Source organism: Oncorhynchus mykiss, chromosome 20 (genome assembly GCF_013265735.2).
Source record: "Oncorhynchus mykiss isolate Arlee chromosome 20, USDA_OmykA_1.1, whole genome shotgun sequence".
NCBI classification, from domain to species: Eukaryota; Metazoa; Chordata; class Actinopteri; order Salmoniformes; family Salmonidae; genus Oncorhynchus; species Oncorhynchus mykiss.
The window spans coordinates 23,720,217-23,745,767 of record NC_048584.1 but is presented as its reverse complement, the minus strand read 5'-3'; the positions used below and the strand labels follow the sequence as shown (position 1 = coordinate 23,745,767).

The following is a 25,551-nucleotide window of genomic DNA, read 5'->3' as shown; positions in this document are numbered from 1 at the left end:
ATACTTTGTTATGTGTATGGTAAATCATTTTATTACTAACATGCACACAATTTACAAATGCTGGATAATAATCTTTCTCAAACTGTCCATATTATAGTAATAGCCTACATTTTCAAACTAACTATAGAAGTTATATTAGCTTTTTCATAATGCTACATTAAATTGTTGCAGATAATTTCATGCATTTTATGTTCCGCAAAGACTATCCAAATGATCGAATACAAAATAAATTAGCTCTGCAATCTGCATCACAACTATGAATGAATAATATAATAGAGGGGAAACACATTTAGTACATTGCCCACCTTTTCTTGTTAAAAATAAATCCTTTGCAGCTCCGATTACTATTTTACAAAATATTTTCCATAAAGCGTTGCAATTGATTTGCAACTCCTCTATATATGTTAACGCAAAGTGGATGAAAACGCAATTGTTCGATTTTCCAGGATTTAAACTCATTCAGAGCTGGCAGATTGCATGTAACATGAGAAGTGAGCACGGATGCAGTTTAGCTCAAGAATACAAAATATACCACATTATGCAAAAAATTTGAATCTCGCGCCCTGGAGCTGACACCTCCTTGTCATGGGGGGGCGTTCCAAACGGCGTTGTGTCGCGCGCATAGGCTGTGTTCCTATGTTGTTGTAGAATTCGAATATGAAACCAATCCCTGGTATTTGCCGGTAGTCGAGCATGTTCCTTACGAAAACACACCTTTCCAGACTAATTGTTTTGGCATTCTTGCGTTTTTCTAAGTGAAAAGGGATTGATTTTGGGTATAGATGGTGCCGTGTCCAATGTCCCCATCCCCCCTCTCTGAAAAGCGAACAGTTTTTCCGCAAGACGACTTTCCTTTGCCCAAAATTCTCCCATATCGAAGACCTAGATGCCCTCTTCAGATAAATATCCTCCCGCGTTGCCCTGGTCCATCCAGTCCTGGTCCAGTCGTGCGCTTTACCTCTCTCATTGCTGTGTAGCCCTATCCATATCCAAACAACGCCATTACCTCTGTTCAAGTGTTCTTGCAGACTGCACGGCAGCTGGGCTGCCAGGGGAGAGACGCGAAGAAGCGATCTCCCCCTCCCCTTCTCTTCTCTCAGCCGAGCGGGGGGGTGGGGGTAGGGGGGGGGGGGGGGGGGGGGGTGTAGTTGGAGGGAGCCCCGGTGCGCTGAGCTGTGTAGCGTTCTGTAATCGTTGCTCCGAAATCCCGCATGAGGGCACGTGGGTTAAAGGGGGATCTGCATATTCACGCGAGGAGAGGAGATGAAGAGTTGGATTGGCAGCTGGTTTGATGGGGGAAATTCTACTGTGTTGTTGTTATTATCCATCTATAGATTATAGTATAAATATTACATCTAATTGAAAATCCATGAACCATTATGAATTCAGATGTTTTCCTCATGATTCAGCATCTGCCTTTAGGTCAGACAATCCCTCTAGCTATTATTGGGTGAAGTGGATCAGTCAAAAACCATACATTACCATAGCTAATACATACCCATACAAATGTATGGAGTCACAGAATTTACAACATTTATCCTCCGTCAAAGTATAGCTCCCCCTCTTCACAGTCCCGTGCTGTCAGAGCATTAGCGGCTGTTCTGTGTTCTGCTGCAGCTTTCAGTTAGACAGAGTTGTTGTGGACGTGAACAGAATCTTTGACATTTATTGTGCAATGCTTTACAACATGACTGGAGCTATAATTGTATCACCAGCTAAGTCTTGCTCTCTTGAAGTAGTGGATATACGCTGGGTGTACAAGACATTAGGAACACCTGCTCTTCCCATGACATACACGGACCAGGTGAATCCAGGTGAAAGCTATGATCCCTTGTTTATGTCACCTGTTAAATCCACTTCAATCAGTGTAAATAGGGGAGGAGGCAGGTTAAATAATATTTTTTAAGCCTTGAGACAATTGAGACATGAATTGTGTGTGTGCCATTCAGGGGGTGAATGGGCAAGACAAAAGATGGAAGTGTCCTTGAACGGGATATGGTAGTAGGTGCCAGGCGCATCGGTTTGAGTGTGTCAAGAACTGTTACGCTGCTGGGTTTTTCACGCTCAACAGTTTTCCGTGTGTATCAAGAATGGTCCACCACCCAAAGGACATCCAACCAACTTGACACAACTGTGGGAAGCATTGGAGATAACATGGGCCAGCATCCATGTGGAATGCTTTTGACACTTTGTAGTCCATGCCCGACAAATTGAGACTGTTCTGAGGGCAAAAGGGTTTGCAACTCAATATTAGGAAGGTGTTCTTAATGTTTTATACACTCAGTGTGTAGGTGATTAGTTGACATCTGTGTGTCTCGTCTGTGTGTGCACAGCAAATTCTCCAGTGTTAAATCAACACTGAGTGTTAAATTAACTCTGAAAGTGTGGACTCATGTAGACACTGGAAAGTGTTAAATTAACACACTGCTTGGTGTAAAGCCTTATTTCCCAGAGTGCCTTGCCTTTTCAAGTGAATTGTAGAGTTACCACCCATGACTCTTTTTTTTGTGAAAATACATTTGACATTTTCAGTCCTTAGGACATTACCAACTGAGATATTGAGCGAATGTACAAATGTAAATTATTATTAAACACAATACAATACATATTTCATAAGACCTTATTTTGAGGGCCTACACTCTAAACATAACATTTAACTCTGTAAGTGTTGAATTAACACTCATGGGTGTAAAATAACCCCAATGTTGTTGTTAATAACCAGAGCTGAACCAAAACAAGGGCCATTATTATCTTATTTCCCAGCATGCTCTATTGCATGTTCATTTTAAGAATTGTTTGTTTCAATATCTATGTTTTAGCATGTACATTGATTTATTAATGAATGTTATGCTTCTCAAATATTTCGAAACTACACTGAACAAAAATATAAATGCAACATGTAATGTATTGGTCCCAGCTTATTTCACCCAAATTTGGTGCACACATTTGTTTACATCCCTGTTAGTGAGCATTTCTCCTTTGCCAATATAATCCATCAACCTGACAGGTGTGGCATATCAAGAAGCTGATGAAACGGCAGTATCATTACACAGATGCACCTTGTGCTGGGGACAATAAAAGGTCAAATGTGCAGTTTTATCACACAATACAATGCCACAGATGTCTCAAGTTCTGTGGGAGCGTGCAATTGGCATGTTGACTGCAGGAATGTCCACCAGAGGGGGGAGGGGGGGGGGGGGGTGCTGAGGAGTATTTCTGTCTTCCCCCATTTTGTAGGGAAAACTCATTCTGATTGGCTGTCATGTGAAATCAGTAGATTTGGGCCTGGTAAATGTATTTAAATTGACTGATTTTCATATATGAACTGTAACTCAGTAAAAAAAAAAAGAAATTGTTGCATGTTGCGTTAATATATTTTTTCAGTATAATCCAACATGTTACTTGGATTTATTGCACCCGTTTCTGAAATGGTTGTTCCAGTTTAGATTCTTTAGGTAGTCTCATATTTCAGTCTTCCCAACCCTGGCAGTCGTTCTGAATGCAGGATGCGGGTGATAAAAAAATTCACAACGTTCGATATCCCCACGCTGGCCTGCGTAATGTAACAGGTTGCGTTAATCACCCAACATGTTATGTTGTTCAGATTACCCAAACATGGGTTCATTTGACCATCAATTATGTTTCTATAAAAAAAACTGTTGAAGACTTCAGTTACCCAAGTCATAGACTGTTCTCTCTGCTACCACACTGCAAGCGGTACCGGAGTACCAAGTCTAGGACCAAAAGGCTGGTGCAAATCCAGGCTGTATCACATCCAGCTGTGATTGGGAGTCCCATAGGATGTCGTCAAGGTTTGGGGTAGTCCATCATTGTAAATAAGAATTTGTTCTTAACTGACTTGCCTCGTTAAATAAAGGTAACATTAAAATAATAAGACTGCTGAACAATTATTCAAATGCCCACCCATAGTAGTTGATCTGCTGGGTCATATCTCAATAACCCAGCGTCAACAAACCAACCTTGCTCTTTTTAAAACAACCCAACTAAGTGGCCCAATCCAAACAACCCAGTATTTTTTTTGTGTAAACCCTCAAAATAAGTCCTTATGAAATACATATTGTATTGTAAAAATATTCACCTAGGATGTCACATGGTGAAGTCCATGGGACTGAAAATGGATGTATGCAACAAGCATGTCTCTGTCACAATTGTTTTTATTCATGGGTGGAAACTCAAAAGGCAAAGCATTCTGTGAAATATGTAAATAAAGCTTTACACTAAACAGTGTTAATTCAACGCTGTTCAGTTTCTATATGGGCCAACACTTTCAGTGCCAATATAGCACTGGGGAATTTGCTGTCTGTGTGTGCTCACTTATATGGAATGTGCCTACCTGGGTGAGAGTTTATACACACATTCTCTCTCTCTCTCTCTGGTCAGGGGATGGGGCTGGAGGCCGGGGGTAGGTGGTCGGGGGACGGGGCTGGAGGTCGGGGGTAGGTGGTCGGGGGCCGGGGCTGGAGGTCGGGGGTAGGTGGTCGGGGGCCGGGGCTGGAGGTCGGGGGACAGGGCTGGAGGCCGGGGGACGGGGCTGGGGGGTAGGTGGTGGTATTTCAGATAAATCACTCTAGGGTTGCTGAACAGTCAGTCCTCACCTATGTAAACGCACCCCTGAGGGCAACAGATTCATCTGCAAGAGGACTATTCAACCTCACCAGCCCACACACCGTCCCCATACACACTCACACATACAACACATTTCCCCCTCCCCATATCACTCACACACACATACGCTCACACACACTGTGACACCCCCTCCCCCCACAAACACACACACATCATCCCCATACACACACTCCCCCCTCCCCTTTTCCCCATGTCCCTTTTGTCTGGATGCAAATGTACTTTAACCCTGAATTAATGGATAACTCTCTAGAAGGAGGTAACAATGTGATGCTAGCCTGCCACTAATCCACTCACATGTATAATATAGAGTAAACTCACTGACAGTCACATCACTGCTGAGGATTTAGATGGCATTTTGGTGTATGTTTACATTTTAGTAATTTAGCAGACACTCTTATCCAGAGCAATTGCTTACAGGAGTAATTGGGGCTAAGTGCCTTGCTCAAGGGCACATCAACAGATATTTAACCTAGTCTGTTCAGGGATTTGATCCAGAGACCTTTCAGTTACTTTCCTAACGCTCTTAACCATTAGGCTACCTGCCACCCTATAAATGTCAGAGGAAGATAGCAGCAGGATTATTGTTTTCATAAACAGTTGTTGCTGTTGTGGAGGCAGATCTATAAATGTGCAATGTTCTATGATAAAATGCTTCTCCTTACTCTTAAACCTCAGTGGGTATTGTGGAATGAACCAAGTCTTTAATTTGGGGCACATTCTCACAAAACACACACACACACACACACACTGCTGCATATTCAGTCTCTTGTACAATGGAAAGCCAGCAGGAACAGTGAAAGGATGGGGTCAGGGGTACAGAGCACTAGGGGTTAAGGGGGTAAGGGGAACCTGTGGGGGAGCGTAGGGGGTAGGTAGCAAGTAGGGGACCATATGGGGGTTCGGTGGGGGTAGTAGTAGTAGGGGGGTTCAGTACCATTACCCTAGGACAAGGCATAACTGCAACACCAAAATGTAACTCAAGTAAGGTTGTTCAGAGGACGTGTGTTCTGACCGTTCATCTGTGTGTGGGTGTGTGTGTTCTAAACGTTCCTCTGTGTGGGTGTGTGTTCTGACCGTTCATCTGTGTGTGGGTGTGTGTGTTCTAAACGTTCCTCTGTGTGGGTGTGTGTTCTGACCGTTCATCTGTGTGTGGGTGTGTGTGTTCTAAACGTTCCTCTGTGTGGGTGTGTGTTCTGACCGTTCATCTGTGTGTGGGTGTGTGTGTTCTGACCATTCATCTGTGTATGTGTGTGTGTGTGTGTGTGTTTCTGCTTATTCCTCCTACCCCCTCGTCTTCTAGTGCACTTGCTCGCTGTCCCATATAACTCAATGTTCCTGGAGGCCCATAAGCCCAATCTATGAAATATCACCCCTCTGTTTCACGTCAGGAACACACTCCCCTACGATACTACCAATGTAAAAATTAATCTGAGGAAGAGGCCACCTGTTGCCAGGGACGACAGAGGAATAGCAAAGTAGGAGAGGAGGAAGGGAGCAGTGGGATGGAATTATGGAATGAATGTTTTTAATGCAAAAGCTCATGTAAAATCAAAATACATGTCATATAAACGTATGTAGGTACAGCTTTATGGAAAGCCTATGCTGATGTTCAGGGTTATAAAAAGGTTAGGAGGCACCTATATGAAGTAGAAACTGGTGGTGGGTAGGTAACCCTTTTAACGGAGCAGGGGGATAAAAGAGAGAATGATTAGTATTGTATCAGTTCCTTCTCCCTTCTTCGAAATGCCCTGAATTGTTCCTTTTCAAACTGTTTTATATGACGTTCTAAGAACACTAAATTGCCGAGTCTCGGGACCATGTTGTGGCAGTGATGCCTGGGTCAGCTGGCGCTATCTTGAGATCTGCCTCGGGCCTGGAGAGATGGAGATGGATCAGACGGGGAAGAAATCAAATAGGAAAGGAACGTTGGCAAAGAAGCAAGAGGGAGAGAGTTGGCTCTTTGTCGGGACGAACCTATTGGATCAGCGTTTGCATTGACCTTTCAACCCACTGCTGGGTCTGAAAAAGGTTTCGGACACAAACTTTATTTTCTTCTCTCGGCGGGCAGCTGCTGTGGGGTGACCATCGCAATCGATCACATTACTTACCTCGGCCACGCCACTCCTTGTGATGCTGTTGAAGATATGAGGAGAGAGGGAAATAAAACTTGTGTTTTTTAATGATGGAACGGAGAGAAAGAGAGAGAGAGAGAGAGAGAGAGAGAGAGTGAGTGAGAGCGAGTGAGTGAGTGAGAGCGAGAGGGACAGATGAAGGGTATAGGCAACAACCAACTGCGTCAGCAGAGAGAGGGAGGGTGACAAGGCAGCCCTTGTCTCTGTCCCAGAGGCTGCACCAGCAGCTGCGATAAAAAGACTTTAGACTGAAACCCTGGAGAGGAATGATGGATGGATGGAGGGATGAAGGGAATGGTAAAGAGGGCAGAGAGGGCAGAATGCCTAGCCTGGCGTTTAAGAGACGGCTCTGTTCGCAGCCTCTGCATCCTGTACTGTAAGACTCTTTTATGGGGTACATGCATAATGTGAGGATGTCAAAGGGGAAAATACCTATATCCTCAATAATGGGAAGATTGCAGCTTGACCATCCTCGACTACTGTGCTGTACTGGAATTGTATGTATCATACAGTACATGCATATTAGCATGTCAAAGACCCATAAAAGGGGGTTCTGTAATTTGGGCCTTTGCTCTGGCCTGCTTCTTAACTATGGCGCTATAAGACACTCTCCTATACCCTCTGTCTGTCTGACTACCCACCCAGGCAGCAACACATCATGGGCTCACATGTTCTGATCGCGGGCTGCCCAGTGTTTTTCTATGTCCATTCCTTGCTGTGGTTAAACCGTTTCTGCGTGTGTTCTATACCCACCTGACGAATCATGAGGACTCTAAAAACAAGGGGGAGTGAAGTTTGTGGTTAAACTGAACTGAGTGTGAGTGTGTTTGCATATGGCCTTTTCCGGAGCAGGCTCTCTTCAACTCCAGTTCTAGAGAGCTCACATGACCATGTATTTATTTTACGAGGCCGATGCCAAGGAACCATCTTAAGTTACCCATAGACACTGATCTGAGGTCCGTTTTTCCATTTCACCCCTAATGTTTAAGGTTAAGATTCAGGCAGGGTTAAGCTGATCCTAGATTTGTGCCTGAGGGTAACTTGTACCCAGAGTGTCCGTGGCACCTTGAAGTGTTTTCTGTTTACCAGAGAGCAGTCTGTTGGCCCAAATTGGAAGCAGAAACAGGTTGAGTGCCTGATTCTTAACCCGCTCCAGCTGTGGTCCTGCCTGCCGCACCGCCCCCGCACCGCTCCACCCACGCTCGCAGTCAGGGTTTCATGGCCCTGTTAGGAACCTGCAACTGAATTATACACCCCATACACACACACACACATGCATGCAATCACACACATATGCGCGCGCATGCACGCACACACACACACGTTCAGCAATACCAGGAGCATTCACACATCACCAGCAAATGTGAACCAAGTTTGGTTCTGTCTGTGGACAAACTGCCCACTAAATCAAATCAAATGTTATTTGTCACGTGCCCCGAATACAACAGGTGTATGTATACCTTACCGTATACCTTGTGTTTTCTTACAGCTCTTAACAAACAATGCAGTTTTAAGAAAATAGAATTAAGAAAATATTTACAAAATTAACTAAAGTAAAAAAAAATACACAATAAAATAACAATAATGACGCTATATACAGGGGGTACCGAGTTAATGTGCGGCGGTACAGGTTAGTCAAGGTAATTTGTACATGTAGGTAGGGGTAAAGTGACTATGGATAGATAATAACCAGCGATAGCAGCAGTGTAAAAACAAAGGTGGGAGGAGTCAATGCAAATAATTTATTATTGTGAGAACACATTTTTCTTACTTTATTTAGTTTGCATTTGTAATTGTTATTGGATTGCATGCCAATATTGCCTGTGTGGTATAGGACACTATTTATAAGGGGTTTATTTTTATGTTGTATTACAGAACACACAGTGCATCAGGGTTTAGTCGCTCGAGCGGGCTAGAGGTCAACTTCCTGAGTGAGGCCCTGGTCAACCTGACCATCCCACTTCCCTTCCCCATAAATCCTACCAAACATTTGTATTCCAAAAGCATGACAAAACCCTGGTGTGTGTTTCAAGTACAGTGAAATGCCTTTCTTGCAAGTTAAAAACCCAACAATGCAGTAATCAATATCAATGTTACACTAAAAATAACAAGGTAGAACAAAAACACCTCAATAAATAAAAATGAGAAATAAGAGCACAAGAAAGTAAGAAGCTATAGACAGGGTCAGTTCCGATACCATATTTACAATGTGGAGGGATAATGGAGAGATGGAGGTAGATATGTGTACGGGTAATGTGACTAGGCATCAGGATATATGATAACACAGAGTAGCAGCAGTGTTAATTATGATTATGTGTGTGTGTGTGTGTGCGTGCGTGCGTGTGCGTGCGTGCGTGTATGTGTGTGTGTGTGTGTGCGTAGAGTCATTATGAATGTGTGTGTAGGTTATGTGTTGAAGTGTCAGTGCTTGTGAGTGTAGAGTCCTGTGACTGTGCGTAGAGACAGTGCAAAAATGTCAATTAAATACAAGGGTCAACTCAGATAGTCCGTGTAACCATTGTATTAGCTATTTAGCAGTCTTATGGCTTGGGGATAGAAGCTTTTCAGGAGCCTGTTGGTGTCAGACTTGATGCACCGGTACCGCTTGCAGTAAGGAAGCAGAAAGAACAGTCTATGGCTTGGGTGGCTGGAATCTTTAACGATTTTCCGGGCCTTCCTTGGTGTGTGTGTGCATGTGTGTTTTTAGATTTTCCGGGCTTTCCTTTGTGTGTTAGTGTTTGTGTGTGTGTTTAGATGTAATTGATTACCTGAAATTATTTAAGCCTATTGTATGTATATTTTGAGATTTATTTCATATGAGCTTCAGTTTATTGCCAGGCACCACATTAGAGATATAGAGATATTATCTTTATCTATCTCTCTCTCTCTCACACACACACACACACACATGGTCCCGAGACAGAGCAAGCTCTTTCCCATCAACCGGTAGTGTAGAGGTTAACCTCGTGACGTCATGATTCCTGGGGCGGTGACCTATGTAGGGGGCAGTTTAGGCTGGAGGAAGGACAGGGAAAGAAAGTCTGACTATCAAGTCTCACGTTCTACTTTAGACTACACGTTTCTCATTTATTTTCGAGACGCACGTTTTGAAAGTTTTTTGTATATTTTATTTTCTATTTAGTACTGAATTGCTTTTTTATGCAAAAGTAAACTTATTAGTAAACGGCTCAGGACTGTGTGTTTGTGTCCTCTTTGCTTTTACATTTATTTGCGTGGTGAATCCAGATGGGTAATATGTGGGTTGTATTCTCTCCATGGCGAACAGTTGATAATCAGTATTTTTTACTTTAGCGCGCCAAATCGCACCTTTTATGCACAAGCTTGTCGAGACCGTTTAAACCTGATCAAAGGTCTTCGACGGGCGCAAGTAAACGCCATGGACATTTACGCGTGTGCTAAATAGTTAGAGGTTCCTTATAACTCAGACCGTGTGTTTGTGTCCGTTCGTCATCTTTGAAATGGCACAACAGTGTGCTTCTGAAAGTCTGAGAACCGTGAAATTCTTGTGGTAGGACGCGAGCTGGGAGAGAGGGGGTGTGCCGAAACTTGTTTTTCTGCTGCCAGTAGCCTAGTTTGATAGATGTAGGGTCTTTTTTTAGAGGAAAGAAAATGTGAAAATTCTGACTGGAGGCTCCGATGGGACTCGATGTTAACCAGCTAACGTTATATCTCTCCAAGATGGGGAAGTCTTCGCTCTCAATCTCTCTGTCTCAGACTCCTCCATAGATCCGGTCCACGACTACAATCAGAAATGCAAACAAAACAGTAATGGCACGGGGAAGGTGTGTGTTTGTGTTTTCGGTAGGCTATGTGTGGGAGGGGGGGGGGCATACATGTTATCGGTCGGTGTGTGCATGTGCCCCCACCCCTAATTAAAAACGGCAAGAAAGCTTTGTCCTGGACAAGGAGAGGGAGAGATGGGGATTGCGTTACGTTCGTCTTTCCATCAATTTTCTGTTTAATGTCAACGCTCGAGCTCCATTGTGGGAAGAGAGACGCGTCATCCAGCCATAAATGTGCGATTATACAGTCTCAGGGAGACTGTTCGGACGGATTCCGTCTCGCGCGCTCACAGGCACAGGATCCGGTGTTTCTAAAACACTATGTGCAGAGTTCGAGCGAACGGAACCCCCCCAAAAGATGATTACTGAAGTTATTTCTTTGGAATAAACAGTACCAGGAAAGGAAGTGGAGAGGCATTAGAACGTTATGTATGTTAATGCGGATAACCTTTAACAAATCACTGATTTGATTAGATAGACTAGTTAGATTACACTTGCAGGGATTAAGACTGTTTGAAGATTTACATTTTAAAGAGGGTAAGGTTTTACACCTTATCTATATTGTTTTATTCTCCCTTCTGCGTAAATCAATAGCGATACCGTGTGTTATAAATGGGCTACAGTTTTGTGCGGGACCGACTGTCGTTTTTATAGGTAGGTGTTTTCTACTTTCCACATTTTTATTTATCATTGTCACTGTGAATTACAGAATACAAACTGCTGTATTTTGCACGGATGACGTTTTAAAACGTTGATAAACTCTCACATAACGGCTTGAATAGACTGGCGTGTTATAAACTGGTTTAGATGTTTTTATTTTGTCATAGGCTTTGCGTTTCTAGTTGCGTCTTGTTTAGATGGATTGCAAACGCTGCAAGGACACACACGTGCATTTAAATCACAACGCATTCTTTATTTATTTAGTCAATACGGAAATATGTTGTATGTTTTCCATTTATCAAATAAATGACTGCTCTTTGTATCCCATTTAAATATGCACTTTTGGCGATTATAACACTGCAATAATGATTTTAGCATGCATTCATTTTCCCACAGTCTCTAGCAGCTGAAATATAACATTCGTAGTAATAACCTTGTGTCAATTGTTCTAGAGTTGCTATTTATTCACCTCTTATAGCACAACCTTTATGGCTAATTTTGACTGCGTAGCACTGCCCTTTTCCGAGACAACACCATTTTTCCTGTAGCCTATTTGCACATTGAAACATTTGACATTCTGACCACCTTTGTAGTAGACTACCTAAATTACTCAGGGTGACTTTAGAGTAGACTATAAGTAGGACTACATACACCGATCACGTTGCCTGTGTTGTTCATCTGTAGACAACTTTTAGGTTTGGATATGACTGCGAGTGAGCCTCTTACGTCGGCCACCTTTAAAAAGTAAAATAATGACAATCTTTACTGATTCGGCATGGTTTTGGCGGGTAGCACATCGCTCTAATGTAATGTATGGTTATAAACAAGGGACTTTTTTTAAAACCCATAAAACATTTCATATGGATTGCTTATTATTAAGGTATTGGTCACACACACGCACACACTCCCAAACTCCTATTCGAGGAAGGACAGGATGAGGCCTGTAGAGATTTTGATGCCTGACCATCGAACTATGTGAAGACAGTTTGTCGCTTTCTTCGTGCAATTGGGTAGGCTACTTAAAATAGTGTTATATGGTAATGCGATAAGTTGATGCGTATCTGATTGTTAACAGTGCTTCATGTGCGAAAAGAACACTTCGTTGATTCCTGAATCCCCACCACACACGCACGAGCCGAAACGTACACACTCACACACACACTTGAGGGAACAACACACACACTTGGGGGAACAAACGTCACATGATTATTTAAAATATCAATGGTTGAAGAAATGTTCAGTTGTTATTGTTGTTTATTTCCTGAAGTTTGGAGAGATTTAACCCAGAAATGGTAAACAACAGCATGTCGACATTTTGTGACCATTTTGTGACTCTCTTGTCTTAGCACATTGAGGTTTCGTGCAGTCACTGTTTTATTTATGTTCTCTGTCAGAGGATTTGGAGTAGACTACGTAATTTGACAATTATTGATTAGCTAATACAAAAAGCAATACATTTGTGGCATAAGGCCTTATGTTACGTCACTTTTCTCCAAATTGTTTTAGAGTAGCCTATGTTTTGTAGTTTCACTTCCAGAACAACTAAAACGTATTTTAAATTTTAAAGTATGATTTCAATATAAAATTATCCATAAACAATAACTTCTTCGATTAGGGCCCACATAAATTACGCCAATTATTACCAATTAATTAATTATGACATTTAATAATGATTGTATTTTGAAATAAACCAACAGCAAGCTTCAACGATTAACATGTTTCATTATCTAAATTATGTAATTTTATAATGAACCACACATGATCCAGTAGGCTCCACTGGTTTATACCTTCACCTTAAATCGATTAAATAAAAGTTTGCGCCAACCCAAAGCTTTTAGCATGTTCAGGTTGCTATAGTAGTTTTTTATTTTGCGTAGTTTAACGTTTAGCCTCTTCTATAAAACAGGTCGTAATGAAGGAGGCATGTGCCATTTATAGGAGCTGGGCATATACTTCCACTAATGAGGTGCAGGTTTGCTTCTATCGATAACCCGGGACCAGGGACTCAGACCCGGTTTTAAAATTACAAATGATGGTCTTGGCAGCTTGGCGGCTTCCTGCTCAACGATGTTTATCTGATAGGCCTAACCAATGTTGATGCTCTGGTCTATGTAACCTGTAGACGTATGCTTAGTAATACTAATTTACAATCTAATAACTCGTACTTCCTATCCAGTCATGCACTTCTTGTATTCTTTTGCACTATTTCAATTGCACATAGAACGTTTAGGTGGGAAATAGTCAGTGTATTCCTGAATTGCAATCGAGAACCTAGAGACAGCGAAAAACCTCCACGTTATAAGGCCTTGACTATTGACTTCACGTTCAACACAGGCCTACACTTTAGTCACCTGTCCACACAAGAACGAGCCTCTTCTTTAGCCGCATCTTCCTTCTCCTGCAACCGAAAATCAGGGCAGTTCATATCTCACATCTCTGAACGCAGGCCTAAGCAAATCGTGTCCAATCATGTTGTGTGTGTTGAGAGTGTGTAGGTGTGAAGCCAGGGGTGTCATACTTTTCACTCGGTCATATTTTATATGAAGCAAGTTTTCATAGACCCCATTGCCATTCCCCGGCTTGTTCTCTGTTGAGAAGGGAATTTGCTTCCCCTGGTCGAATGATGCCAGTAAAACTGCTCGAACCCTAATTAGCGAAAATGGTAGCTTTGCTGCGAGTCTCCGAGGTGTACAGATGAATGCACGTTAACTTGGACGTATAGGTCTTTATTCCAGGTTGGAACTCTCGTCACTAGTCAGCCACACGCATGTCTCCTGTATATTTAATCCCATTCTGTGTCCATATCTACTGACGGTGCTACAGTTTTGTTCAGGCCTAAACTGCGTTTCCACTATCTGTGTTGCGGTCCAAAGGCTTACGGTAGAGTCAGGCCTAAGCTGGCAACTCTTTTGGGGGACTTGGTGGAACGTCCAGGTAATAGGCTCTATATTGAGGCTTTAGAAGGCTGCCTTATGTATGTTGAAATGCTGATAATGAGAACATGTTAGCCTACATGATGGCGACCTCAGTAATGGATGGCATTCTGTCCCTGTGTATTGCCCAAGCCCATTGTAACCTTCTTGTTGTTTGGCAAGCTGTTCAAAAGCTGAAACATGCTGGCATTCTGCAGGTTTGTGAGGAAAATTAGGCTGTTGTCCTTGACATTACCAATTTATTTATACTCCTTTGTGGTTAATTTCACTTTGTCGATTTGTAATATAATTCACTCACTGTTATAAATGTAGACTTTGGCTATTTTGTAGACTTTAGCTATTTTGCGTGGTCACCAAAATATGTTGATGTGAGAGAAGCATTCAGCCATTCTGAAATTATAGACCTAAAATGAAGTCTTTTTTTTAAAACTATGTTTATACAAATATGTGCTCAATGCTGCTAACATTGGAGATATTTGGTTTACAGCCATACCTGCTGTAGCTTGTAGCGTTTTATAACATATCGGCGATGTCCTGTTGTGAAGTAGCTATCTATCACGATGACCAGAAATAGCAGCTTCTCATGCACACACTGAGCTTAAAAGGTCACGTTGCTTTTAGGCTGAAGTTCTAGTCCATCATGTCGTGTTTTGGGGACGGTGTCCTCACCAGGGTCTTAGGACCTGCACATTCTGTCTGGGTGCATGTGGCTATACCAAAGTTGAATTTATTGATATAGATGTATAGGCCTAAAAACCCACAAACTGAAGAGTTGCTGAGTTGCAGTCTCCACACACCCTTGTTGACCAATCAGCCATCAAAATATAGGGCTTACCGTTTATATGTTACTCCTAGAGCCCCAGACATAGACTACACCTACATTTAAGAACGTGTTTTCAGTAAATATTATTTTAGTAATAACAGCAGAGATATTTCAATAAACCTATTTTATTTTGTCATATTTCAGTCGGTCAGTAATTTCATCAATGTCTCGGAGGGATCAGCCTATACCTTCGACTTATTAAGGCGTTTCCCTGGTGAAAAGCCCTGTTTGGAATTCGTCATCATTAGTGGACATCAGAAATATTTTCGTAAGAATAGAATTGTTGCCTGCTGTAGAGGCCCTCCCGTAGAGATCTTCAGTTGGCCCTCATTTACCTCGCCCTGTCTGTCAGTGTTTCCCGTTGACTGCGAATTGCACTGGGAATATGTAGCTATACCCTTCCTAAGTTAATTCAGCTTTACCTTAGGACCATTGCATCTATACGTGACACCCCTTATTTATTTAGAATACCCAATCGTTTTACGCACACACTTGCGCACACGCTAGAAGCAGCAGGCTCCCTTTGCCTACAGACATTGCCTCGAGCGCGGAGGCGAGTGAACTGTGCTGTGCGGACGTCCTTTGGTTCTAGAATGGTCACGGTGAAAACACAGGTCAAACAGAAAGACGCTCGTCTCTCCAGCGGAAATGAAAACTCCAGCCTGGCTTTTTGGAAGTGGGCCTTTGCTGGCAAAAAACGCCCCGCTCTAGTAGTTTGGGTGTCAGAGGGGACGGGAAGGGAAGGGGGGAAAGTGTCAGTCAAGAACGCTTTATTGCTCGATGACAATCCCTCGCGCAGGACCGGTCTGTTTCAAGAGTAATCAGTCAATCCGCATTAATTATCCGTGCGTCCCCTCCTTATAGTGTAGCTCGCGCTGGCACACAGACGAGAGAGAAGAGAAAAGTGTGTGTGTTATGCTTTCTACACACACCGAGCAGACGAGCACCCACCCAACCCCCCACCTTTTAAGTGAAAAAGAACCAATAAAAATCAGGCAGTAAAGGGCTTTTTCTTGTCACTAAATAAATTAAATGCAGATTTCTGTTTTAAGTGCGGGACCCCTTTTGTGCAGGCGAGGAACATACTTCTTTATTGTCCCGATGTCATTAGTTTTAAAGACAACGGTGCTGGAGAATGGAATGGGAGAGAGAGGTTGGAAGGTGATTTCTTCTATATAAAAAAATCACAACGGAATTAATGAAAATTATATATTTTTTATCTAGAGGAAGGCGATTCTGTTTATCACTGACTATGCATGCACCAACTAACTCGATGAAAGCATGTGAAATGTAGGTTGAATAGAAAACTGCCTGTCTTACATTAGAGTGATTTTACTAATGTAGTATTTCACACTTAGGCTATAGGTCTGCGTGTATCAGCCTAATGGACACTAATGCATAAATTACAATACTGAAATGTATATTTGGCACATTTGGGGCTGGACAGTGAATCCTCAATTGTGAGGAATGGAGCAAGTCGGTGCTCACAATATCGATGATCAGATTTTGTGTGTGTGGACAAGTGGTGGCTCCAACCCACAGGCCAATGGGGTCAGGACCCATGGAATGCGGGGTGCATATGTAGATTGCGATGCGATTAGATTATTGAATTAATACGTACAAGTCTAGGCTCCTCGTTTTTCATTATTTGATTTTAATTATATTTATTAGTTCACGTCATTGCCATTGTCCACGAGAGATGATGTTGGATCATATTTGATGCCGCTGGTCAGATGTTGGGATTTTGGTGTTTGTTGTAGTTCTACCAAAAGGAGATTGATTGAATAATGCCGATATAAAGAGTGCATATCTAATGTTTCCTCTGATGTTTGACTGCTCATTAGATCTACCCCAGAGATGCAGAGTGATCATTTTTGTAGTCTGCGATTTTTTTTGCCTAAATTATGGTTTTGCAGTCAATTAGAAATTCTAACATTTGTAAAAAATGTATGAAAACTAAAACACTAACATCTTGATTAGATAAGTATTCAACCCCCTGAGTCAATAAGTAAGAATCACCTTTGGCAACAATTACAGCTGTGTCTTTCCGGAAAAGTCTCTAAGAGCTTTCCACACCCAGATTGTGCAATATTTGCCTATTAGGCCTATTCTTTTCAAAATGATTCAAGCTCTGTCAAATTGATTGTTGATTATTGGTAGACAACCATTTTTAGATATTGCTATTGATTATCAAGTAGATTTTAAGTCAAAACTGCAACTCTGCCACTCAGGAACATTCACTGTCTTCTTGGTAAGCGACTCCAGTTTAGAATTGGCCTTGTGTTTTAGGTTATTGTCATGCTGAAAGGTGAATTCATCTCTTCTAGGATATTGTCTGTGCATAGTTCCATTCCATTTATTTTTCATTCTGAAAAAGTCCCCAGTCCTTAACGATTACAAGAAAACCCATAACATGATACAGCCATACAGCTTGAAAATATAGAGAGTGGTACTCAGTAATGTGTTGTATTGGATTTTTCCCAAATACTTTATATTCAGGACAAAATGTTAATTGCTTTGCCACACTTTTTGCGGTATTACTTTATTTCCTTGCAAACATGTTTTGTAATATTTGTATTCTGTACGGGCTTCTGTCTTTTCACTCTGTCAATTAGGTTAGTATTGTGGAGTAACTACAATGTTGTTGATCCATCCTCAGTTTTCTCCTATCACAACCATTAAACTCTGTAACTGTTTAAAAGTCATAATTGGCCTCATGGTGAAATCCCTGAGTGGTTTCCTTCTTCTCAGGCAACTGAGTTAGGAAAGACGCCTGTATATGTGTAGTGACTGGGTGTATTGATACACCATCCAAGGTGATATTAATAACTTCACCATGCTCAGAGGGATATTCAACGTCTGCTTTTTTTTTAAATTGATTTTTTACCCATCTGCCAATAGGTGCCCTTCTTTGGAGGCATTGGAAACCTCCCTGGTCTCTGTGTTTGAAACTCACTTCTAGACTGAGGGACCTTACAGTGGGGTACAGAGATTATGTAGTTATTGAAAAATCATGTTAAACATTTTATTTGTTAATTTATTATTAATTTGTGCAAATTTGTGCAAATTTCGAAAAACATAACTCCACTTTGACATGATGTGGTATTGTGTGTAGGCCAGTGACAACCAAATCTCAATTTCATCCATTTTAAATTCAGGCTGTAACACAACATAATTTGGAAAAAGTCACGGGATGTGAATACTTTCTGAAGGCACTGTATGTCAGCATTGTTGTAGCATTGCGTCATAAACTAATATGTTATATTCATTTTCATTATTATTATCATTAGGCTATTATTATTAGCTCTGTTCAGTTAGTGAATTAATTATGAAATCCTCCACCATTAAAGCAATGGGACCATGCTGGTCCATTCTGAGTCATGCGAGATTGGATTTAGCCTATTCTTTAGAGATGGAACATTTAAAACAAATTATTCTCTCCTTATTTTCAGCCCTTCTTGAGATATTGTTGTTTTCTTGTAGCAAGCAATGTATGTAGCTAAGCCCAATTCATGGTAACAAGTAAAACAACACCCATGTGAGGTATCCTTGAACAGTTATGGTAATACTCCAATTTGCGATTGTAACGTATCCTACTTACTGCGTAAAGTCGGAAATATCCACTTACTTAAGCATGGTTATTGAATAGCTGGCAATAAAAACGTACGCTAACGTTTTAGAAACACCGATGAAATGACACGAGTCCAAGGTTTTCTACCACCGAATCCGAATCGACCTCGCTCTCGCTCTTTATCTCTTTTGCAAACTAATCGTTTTTGTGGTTCGTATCTTGGAAAAACAGCATTCCCATTTCAAATAAGAGCTAAATAGTTGTTTCCTGTCATTGTAGCCGTTTTACCTTCCATTTTCTTTATGCAACGTTGTTATTCCATCGCATTAATCCGCAAATCTAGCCTCTACATTTAATACAACATGTAATTTCCCCCTTTTTAACGTATTCCCTTTGATTTAGTCACTCTTGACTCTCCTTTTGCGCTGGGGCCAACGGGGTTCGCCGTGGGGGCGCCTTGAAACAGCCTCTCCTTATCTCCTTTCATCGTTCAACCCGGGGCCGCCTTGAAACCGCAGGGCCAGTAATTGCTTTTTTCAGGCAGCCCAGTGCGGACTGGCCAGCAGCCAATCAGAACCTTGTTTACACTCTGTGATTGACAGCACCCTGGCAACATGCCAACCAATCAGACACTTTACACAGACCGAACGCTCGAGTTTTAACCCTTTACTTCCATTAAAAACAAACTGGGAATGGACTGGGAATATTATCCTATAGCTCATAGATTTTTAACATGGAAACACACAAGGCCATATCCTTCCTTTTTTAATTGACTAAATTAGGGAACCGTGAGCAAAACTAACCCCGAGGACAGTAATGCTATCAAATTACATTGTGATTCGATTTCCCAAACCCTGTGTGTGTGTGTGTGTGTGTGTGTGTGTGTGTGTGTGTGTGCGCGCGCGCGCTCGCGTGTGTGTGTCATGACAGTAAACATAAACAGACCCCAAAGTTTTTACATCCCGAGGTATTTAGTCTATTATTTGAATTGCTCCTGCATTTCTATTGTTCTTTAATGACCTTTTAATCTACTTATTTTCTATTATATTTACCAAATGTTACAAACATATATTTGTAGGCATAATTTATAAATATGATACTCAGGTTTAAGACCTTTTAATACATGTGTTATTAAGCAAGTTGTAAATAAATTAAACTGATCCTCAAAACCTTTTGCCTATTTCTGGTGACACAAGTAAGGCATAAGTGTGAAGCTATAAAAAAATGTTATTGTAAAATAATACAAATAAAAACTGCCAATGTTATCCAAACATTTTTTATTGTGTTAACCTAGTTTGGTGATTGACGTGTAGGCCTCGTTAATGTGATCACAAAATATTCTGTTGACTTTCTAGTGATCAAAAAGTGTATATTTTCTGCTTTTCACTCACAGTGCTGCCTGTCTCCTTGCGTTTGCGTGCAGGGCATGCTGTTATCTGGAAAGGGCTTGAATCAAACGCCCGCCGTTTTGTTTTGCGAATCCAGCAACTTCGCCATTGGTTTACGGCACCATCCAATCGGAGACTCTGTTTATCACGGGGCGCGTCTCACGGGCACGCTTCTCATTGTGTTTACCAAACCAATGGGCGAGCGCGTTCCCCTACTGTCCCTCCTTCGCGCGTAGTTGTGGCACTAGCGGATACAGTGGGAGAGTTTCTGTGTGGATGTGCGATCTTCGATTCACTAGAAGCCTGTACTTCTACGATGCATCTCTATACCTCAACTGCACAATACAATCTGCAGACTAGGATGTAACTATTTCCACGTTTTTCTTTGTTGTACGCCGCTTTTTTTCATTTGTATGTTTTCGTACTATTTTTTTAATCATTAATTGTTATGCAAGGAATAACTTACCAGTAAGTAATTTCTTTATTGTATCCATTTTGAATGTGTGTGATAATAAACATGTATACTTTCAAAGTGCTGCTTTTAAGAGTCTTTGTAGTAGAAAATGTGTGTTATTTTAGACTGAGAGGGTCTGGAGCAATTATATGTAAAGAATATCCATGAATTTAATTCACACTGCACATAGAATGTATTGTTTTGTAGTAGTCCAGTAAGCCTATAGTATTAATAATGAAAGTAATAACAGTAATAATATTGCTAACAAAATAATTATAATTATAAATAGTATAATAACAAATACAATAGTGAGCATAGTGTTATATTATACAACAACAATTCATGACAATGTAGCGATTTTAATAATTGTACTTGAGCCAAGTTGCTCATGCTGTTGACAACCTAAACGTTGGTTGTTGTATAGACAATTATTATTGTACCGTTAAACAATAATCTCAAATTACTCTCTCATGATGAGATGAGATGCCACGTTTGCAATTTATTGTATTTTAATATAGTTTACAGTTATTTGGTTGTATCCGTTCTATTCTTTTTCGCGGTTCAGATACCACCATTTGGTGCTAAATAATGGATTAATTATATTTTTGTTTTGTTGTTTTAATATCAGTAGTTGATTACATAGGCTTAGCCTACTACAGTTTTTCACAGTTGTTATCGAGGGGGCTTTGCCAGTAGAGAGATCTTGACGAGTCCCACCCGGCAGTTTTCGCTGTGCTTGGGGTGTCTCTCTCGCTTAACTGGCATTTGAATATCTTGATTTAGTATGCCAGTTATGACTTGTGACTTTGCTTTACAGCAAAATAGTGAATTGCACTGAGTACGCTCTTGGGCCCAACGTAAAGCCGTGTAGAGAACACATGACAATGATAGCAGTTATGTCCTTACGAGAGTCTATTCTTTTTCAGAAGATGTTTGGGCTTTTTATGCCCAAAATGCCGTACTTGTATTCCAATCTCATGCGGGGGACTGGGAAGAGAGTAGAAATTAGTGCTTGTTCCACCTCAGTGCTTATGCAGGCTTTTCATGTAGCCTATTGCCATTCGACTGGTAGTTTTCGAAGGGGGATTTTTTTTGTCTCCTGATAGTTTGACCCTTTGGGGCAGCGATTGGGGGGGTGAAAGAGAGAGTGTCTGTCACAGAGGAGTGGAAGGAAAGGAAGTCTCAGCGTCTCCTAACCTAGAGTAGCCTACTCCCACGTTGATCCCAGATTTAAATAGGCCCAGGCTACCTTGTTTTTTAATCAGATTTTAATAAGTGATTTTTAATGTGATGGGCTCTCTTCAGCTCTGTGACGCTCTTGGAGGACGGTAGGCCTTGGCTCCTACATTGAATGTAAATGTTGTTTGGGTCGAATTGCATAGTTTGAGTGGCTTCGTGTTAACGTAGAATGTAAACATTTTAGACGTTTGTTGACGACGAATAATGTAAAAATGTATCAGTGTCAAATGAGAAGAAGCCATGTACTTTTGATTGTTGCAACATGAAATAACATAATTGTTTTCCATATAGTCCCATTAGCCTACTTATTTATAAAGAAAATAAAAAACGTTAATTGCGTCACCAGGAATGTTTATACATTTTTTATGTGACTATTTGAATTGAAATTGCATTTTTTAATTGCATTTAGTAATTATAGCTCTATGTAATTGAATGAAACATAATATTTTGGATCACAGTGTGAGGCGTCTAGGCCCTTCATAACCAAGATCCATTTTTAAACGATTGTCAACATTTTGAATGCAAATACTCTCTCTACCATACACATTGTCATGCTCAAGGATTTGGATACGTGCAAATCTCTCACAGAGCGCCGTGTACACACGCACACACACACACGCACACACACACACGTCAGCCTATGCTGCGTGAACCTATAGGCCTCTGTTCTGTCGTTTTGAGAGAACCTTGTTTTGCTCAGGATAGAATTCCTGAAAGTTTGACTAGAAAGACCTACTGTTCTAGTAGAATGTTCGCTGTATACTTTTCTCCTTGAAACAGCAAGGGGACCAGTTGGTTTAGCTGGCCATTTGATATTTTCTTTGTTCTCTTATCTTAGATTTTATTGATATCATTGAGGTTCACCAATCACCGTATCAGCCTCTATGTGCGCTGAATGGACGTGCTATGGAAGGGGCCTAATATATTGCCCAATGAGGTGTGTTTTGTGAACATAGGCCCACCTATCCATATTTGAGCGCCATGGGGTGTTCCATTGAATTGAATGACTAGGGCTATAAGACACACATGGGCTTGTTGATTCCCATTCCTATATTTATTATTACGTCTCTCTCCCTGGCGGTAAACGTCATTTAGTTGGTAGTCTTATTATTCCTTTATTTATTCTTACGTCTCCCTGGCGGTAAACGTCATTTAGTTAGTTGTCTTAATATTCCTATATTTATTATTACGTCTCTCTCCCTGGCGGTAAACGTCATTTAGTTGGTAGTCTTATTATTCCTAGATTTATTATTACGTCTCTCTCCCTGGCGGTAAACGTCATTTAGTTAGTTGTCTTATTATACTTGGGTGCAACCAATGCCTACATGCATAATAAGTGATTGCCATTGTAAAAGGGTGAGATGCAAATGCTGATTTAACTATTCAGTTACATTTGCTTTAAACAAGCGATTTCAATGCTTCTTCTCAAGCACATTCACTGGCATGTCAGTAAAGAAAAACAAATGTACAGACAGTCAATTTATGAGCCAGTCAAACTTCATTGATATGTCAGAATTGTCCCAAGTCTAACGAAATACTGTAGCTGATCCATTTCATATATCTACGTCGACGTTTAAGTCTTCATAGTATTTTGTTTACCTCGACATATGTATAATGTATGCTCCTTTTAATGATGTGCAGTAGGCTATGGTCGAGGAAACAATTTTGATGCTTGAAGTTTGAGAAGGGGAACATTTGGTCTTTAATGGGCTGACTGAAAGATCAAACATTTGCTTCAGGTTTTATCTGGTTCCTTCTATCAGAGAGGGTGAGATATAGCGTCCCCCCCCCCCCCCCCCCCCTCCCCACCACCACACACACAGACTGACTCACATCTAGGTTTCAGAATACGCTGATGCAGTATAGCTTTATGGTCCCCAACAATAAAACAACCCGTAGTTTAGGATGACCACTTCTTTTGTTGTTCAGTTTGTAGCCTGCCCGTCTCTTGTCTGCAATGGAGACCAAAGTAGGCGGTTTGGGTCTCGGCAAACGACCAGACTTGTAGCTTATACTTTACTGTAGGCTATTTGTTTTGGTTTAATTTAGTCAAACATATATCATTATTTTTTATTGTTTTATTCAACCTTTATTTAATTAGCCAAGTCTGATATTTTACTTATATCTAAAAACACTTAAAAGGTATACTTTTGTTATGCACGGTAGTAGTTTTGTTGGCAACATTACACAGCATGCGTGTGAGAATTACATGCGTAAATAATTATTTCAGAGTTTTTGTCCCATTGTTTTCAGTGCATTGACGTGGTCTTGTGTTTTCTCATTGTAGAACATGACCGGGACATACCTTTTGGTCGGCAAGGCAAAAACTCGACTGAATGCAAGACGACCTATCCGAAGTTCATAAAAGGGATTATTGCATCTGGGAAGCGTTCGATGCTTCTGGCTTTTCCTCTGGATTGGGGGATTTATTTCTTCTCGACAGAATGGAAAGCCGGGATTTCGCTCCTCCACACCACCTCTTGACAGAGCGGGGCGCGTTGGTTCACCATGCCGCCTCTCGGATAACTCCTGGCGGCCACAGCACCGTGCAGCACCCCGCTCATTTCCAGCCCGGAAAATACTATCCCTCTCACATCTCCATGGCCCCACATTCAGGTTGGTGTGAATACAAATTTGTTATGCAAAATAAGATGAATTATACAATTGTATTAAAACCTCTATGGTGTTTTTTGGCTGTTGGAAAGTGCTAACCTACAGACAGTTTATATTGTCTTATTTACCGCCCCCCACCCCCCACTCCCTTAAAAACGTAACTCTTGACGTTTTTCAGTGAAGAACGATAATTTATTGGAAAAGGAAATGAGTTAGTCGATGTGGTCATTCAGGAAATTAGCACTTGCTGTGGACTCTTTAGATATTTAATGTTTCAGTTTTAGGCAAAATGACGTTTTATTGAACTGTTTAGTGTTGTTTTTTACTTACCCGGTCAGAACCGATCCACTGGGTAAACACTGGTTGAAATAACGTTGTTTACACGTCATTTCAATTCAATTACTTTGAACCAATGTGGAATAGACGATGATTTGATGTCTGTGCCCAGTGGGAGTGTACTTTCATATGAAAAACAATCGTGCATCTTGTCAAACTAAGCACAAAATAAGATTATTTTGTTGAATTGCAAATTTAGTGAGATTAGGCTTATTCTAGACAAGACGATTTCTATTAAGAACAATATATACAACGTTAGGCCTATTTTTAGATTACAGCCTATTATAACCAAGAGTATTGCATAATTCAGAAATATGATGGGATTATTCAGAAATGTATGGGATTATTATTATTATAATTAATTTGCTTTCAAGTGACATGGAATCTTATTTTATATGGTTTGATAGTTTCACTCAAAAATGTCAGTTTAATGAAATTGATTAATCATACTGTTATAATTGGGTGTTAATCCATTTGTAACTTTATATTGCCTTATTTACCATCAATCATTTGTTATTTGCTAAGATTATTGGTGTATGTGCGCAGGCAGGCTCTGTACTGCAGGGTGAGTGTGGTGCGTGTGGAGGTGGACGGGGTTAAGCGCGAGCTGGTGCGTTCCATTCGGTTATCGGTGAGGCCCCGGGACTGTCCTGTGTCTGGGACCAGAGATCAGTCCGGTGGGAGCGGAGCTCGCGCTAATAGAGGTGCACGTAATACCAGAAAATCCAGTTTCTGTTATTCAGCACGGACGTGACGGGGCGAGAATGGTTTGACAGTGCATGCATTAGATTTTAAAAGTAGCTTTGGTATCCTGCCCCAAAGGAGGAGGAGAAGCGGGAGGGAACTGGTAAGGTGTGTGTCTGTGGGTAGGGGGAGGGGTGTCTGCTGCACCTAATCATGTATTGAATCATATAACCGAGCGAATGTGTGTAGAAATCTTAAATAAATGTGT

The 25,551-nt window shown here is 41.1% G+C and overlaps 1 protein-coding gene across 6 annotated transcripts in view; it reads left to right on the top strand.

Moving 5' to 3' along the window:
• The first annotated feature begins 9,817 nt into the window (after window positions 1-9,817).
• The window catches only part of LOC110499204 (BAH and coiled-coil domain-containing protein 1), a 79,526-nt gene continuing 63,792 nt past the window's right edge, over window positions 9,818-25,551 (top strand). For 2 of the 6 annotated variants that reach the window (XM_036956037.1, XM_036956033.1), the window contains exons 1-2: window positions 19,496-20,425; window positions 23,938-24,266. In XM_036956037.1, the coding sequence (XP_036811932.1) occupies window positions 23,987-24,266 (280 nt within the window). In that variant the 5' untranslated portion in view covers window positions 19,496-20,425; window positions 23,938-23,986. Of the gene's footprint in view, window positions 10,583-10,664; window positions 11,237-19,493; window positions 20,426-23,937; window positions 24,267-25,551 lie in introns of those variants that run through there. The other 4 variants (XM_036956036.1, XM_036956035.1, XM_036956034.1 and 1 more) reach the window with 4 other exon arrangements.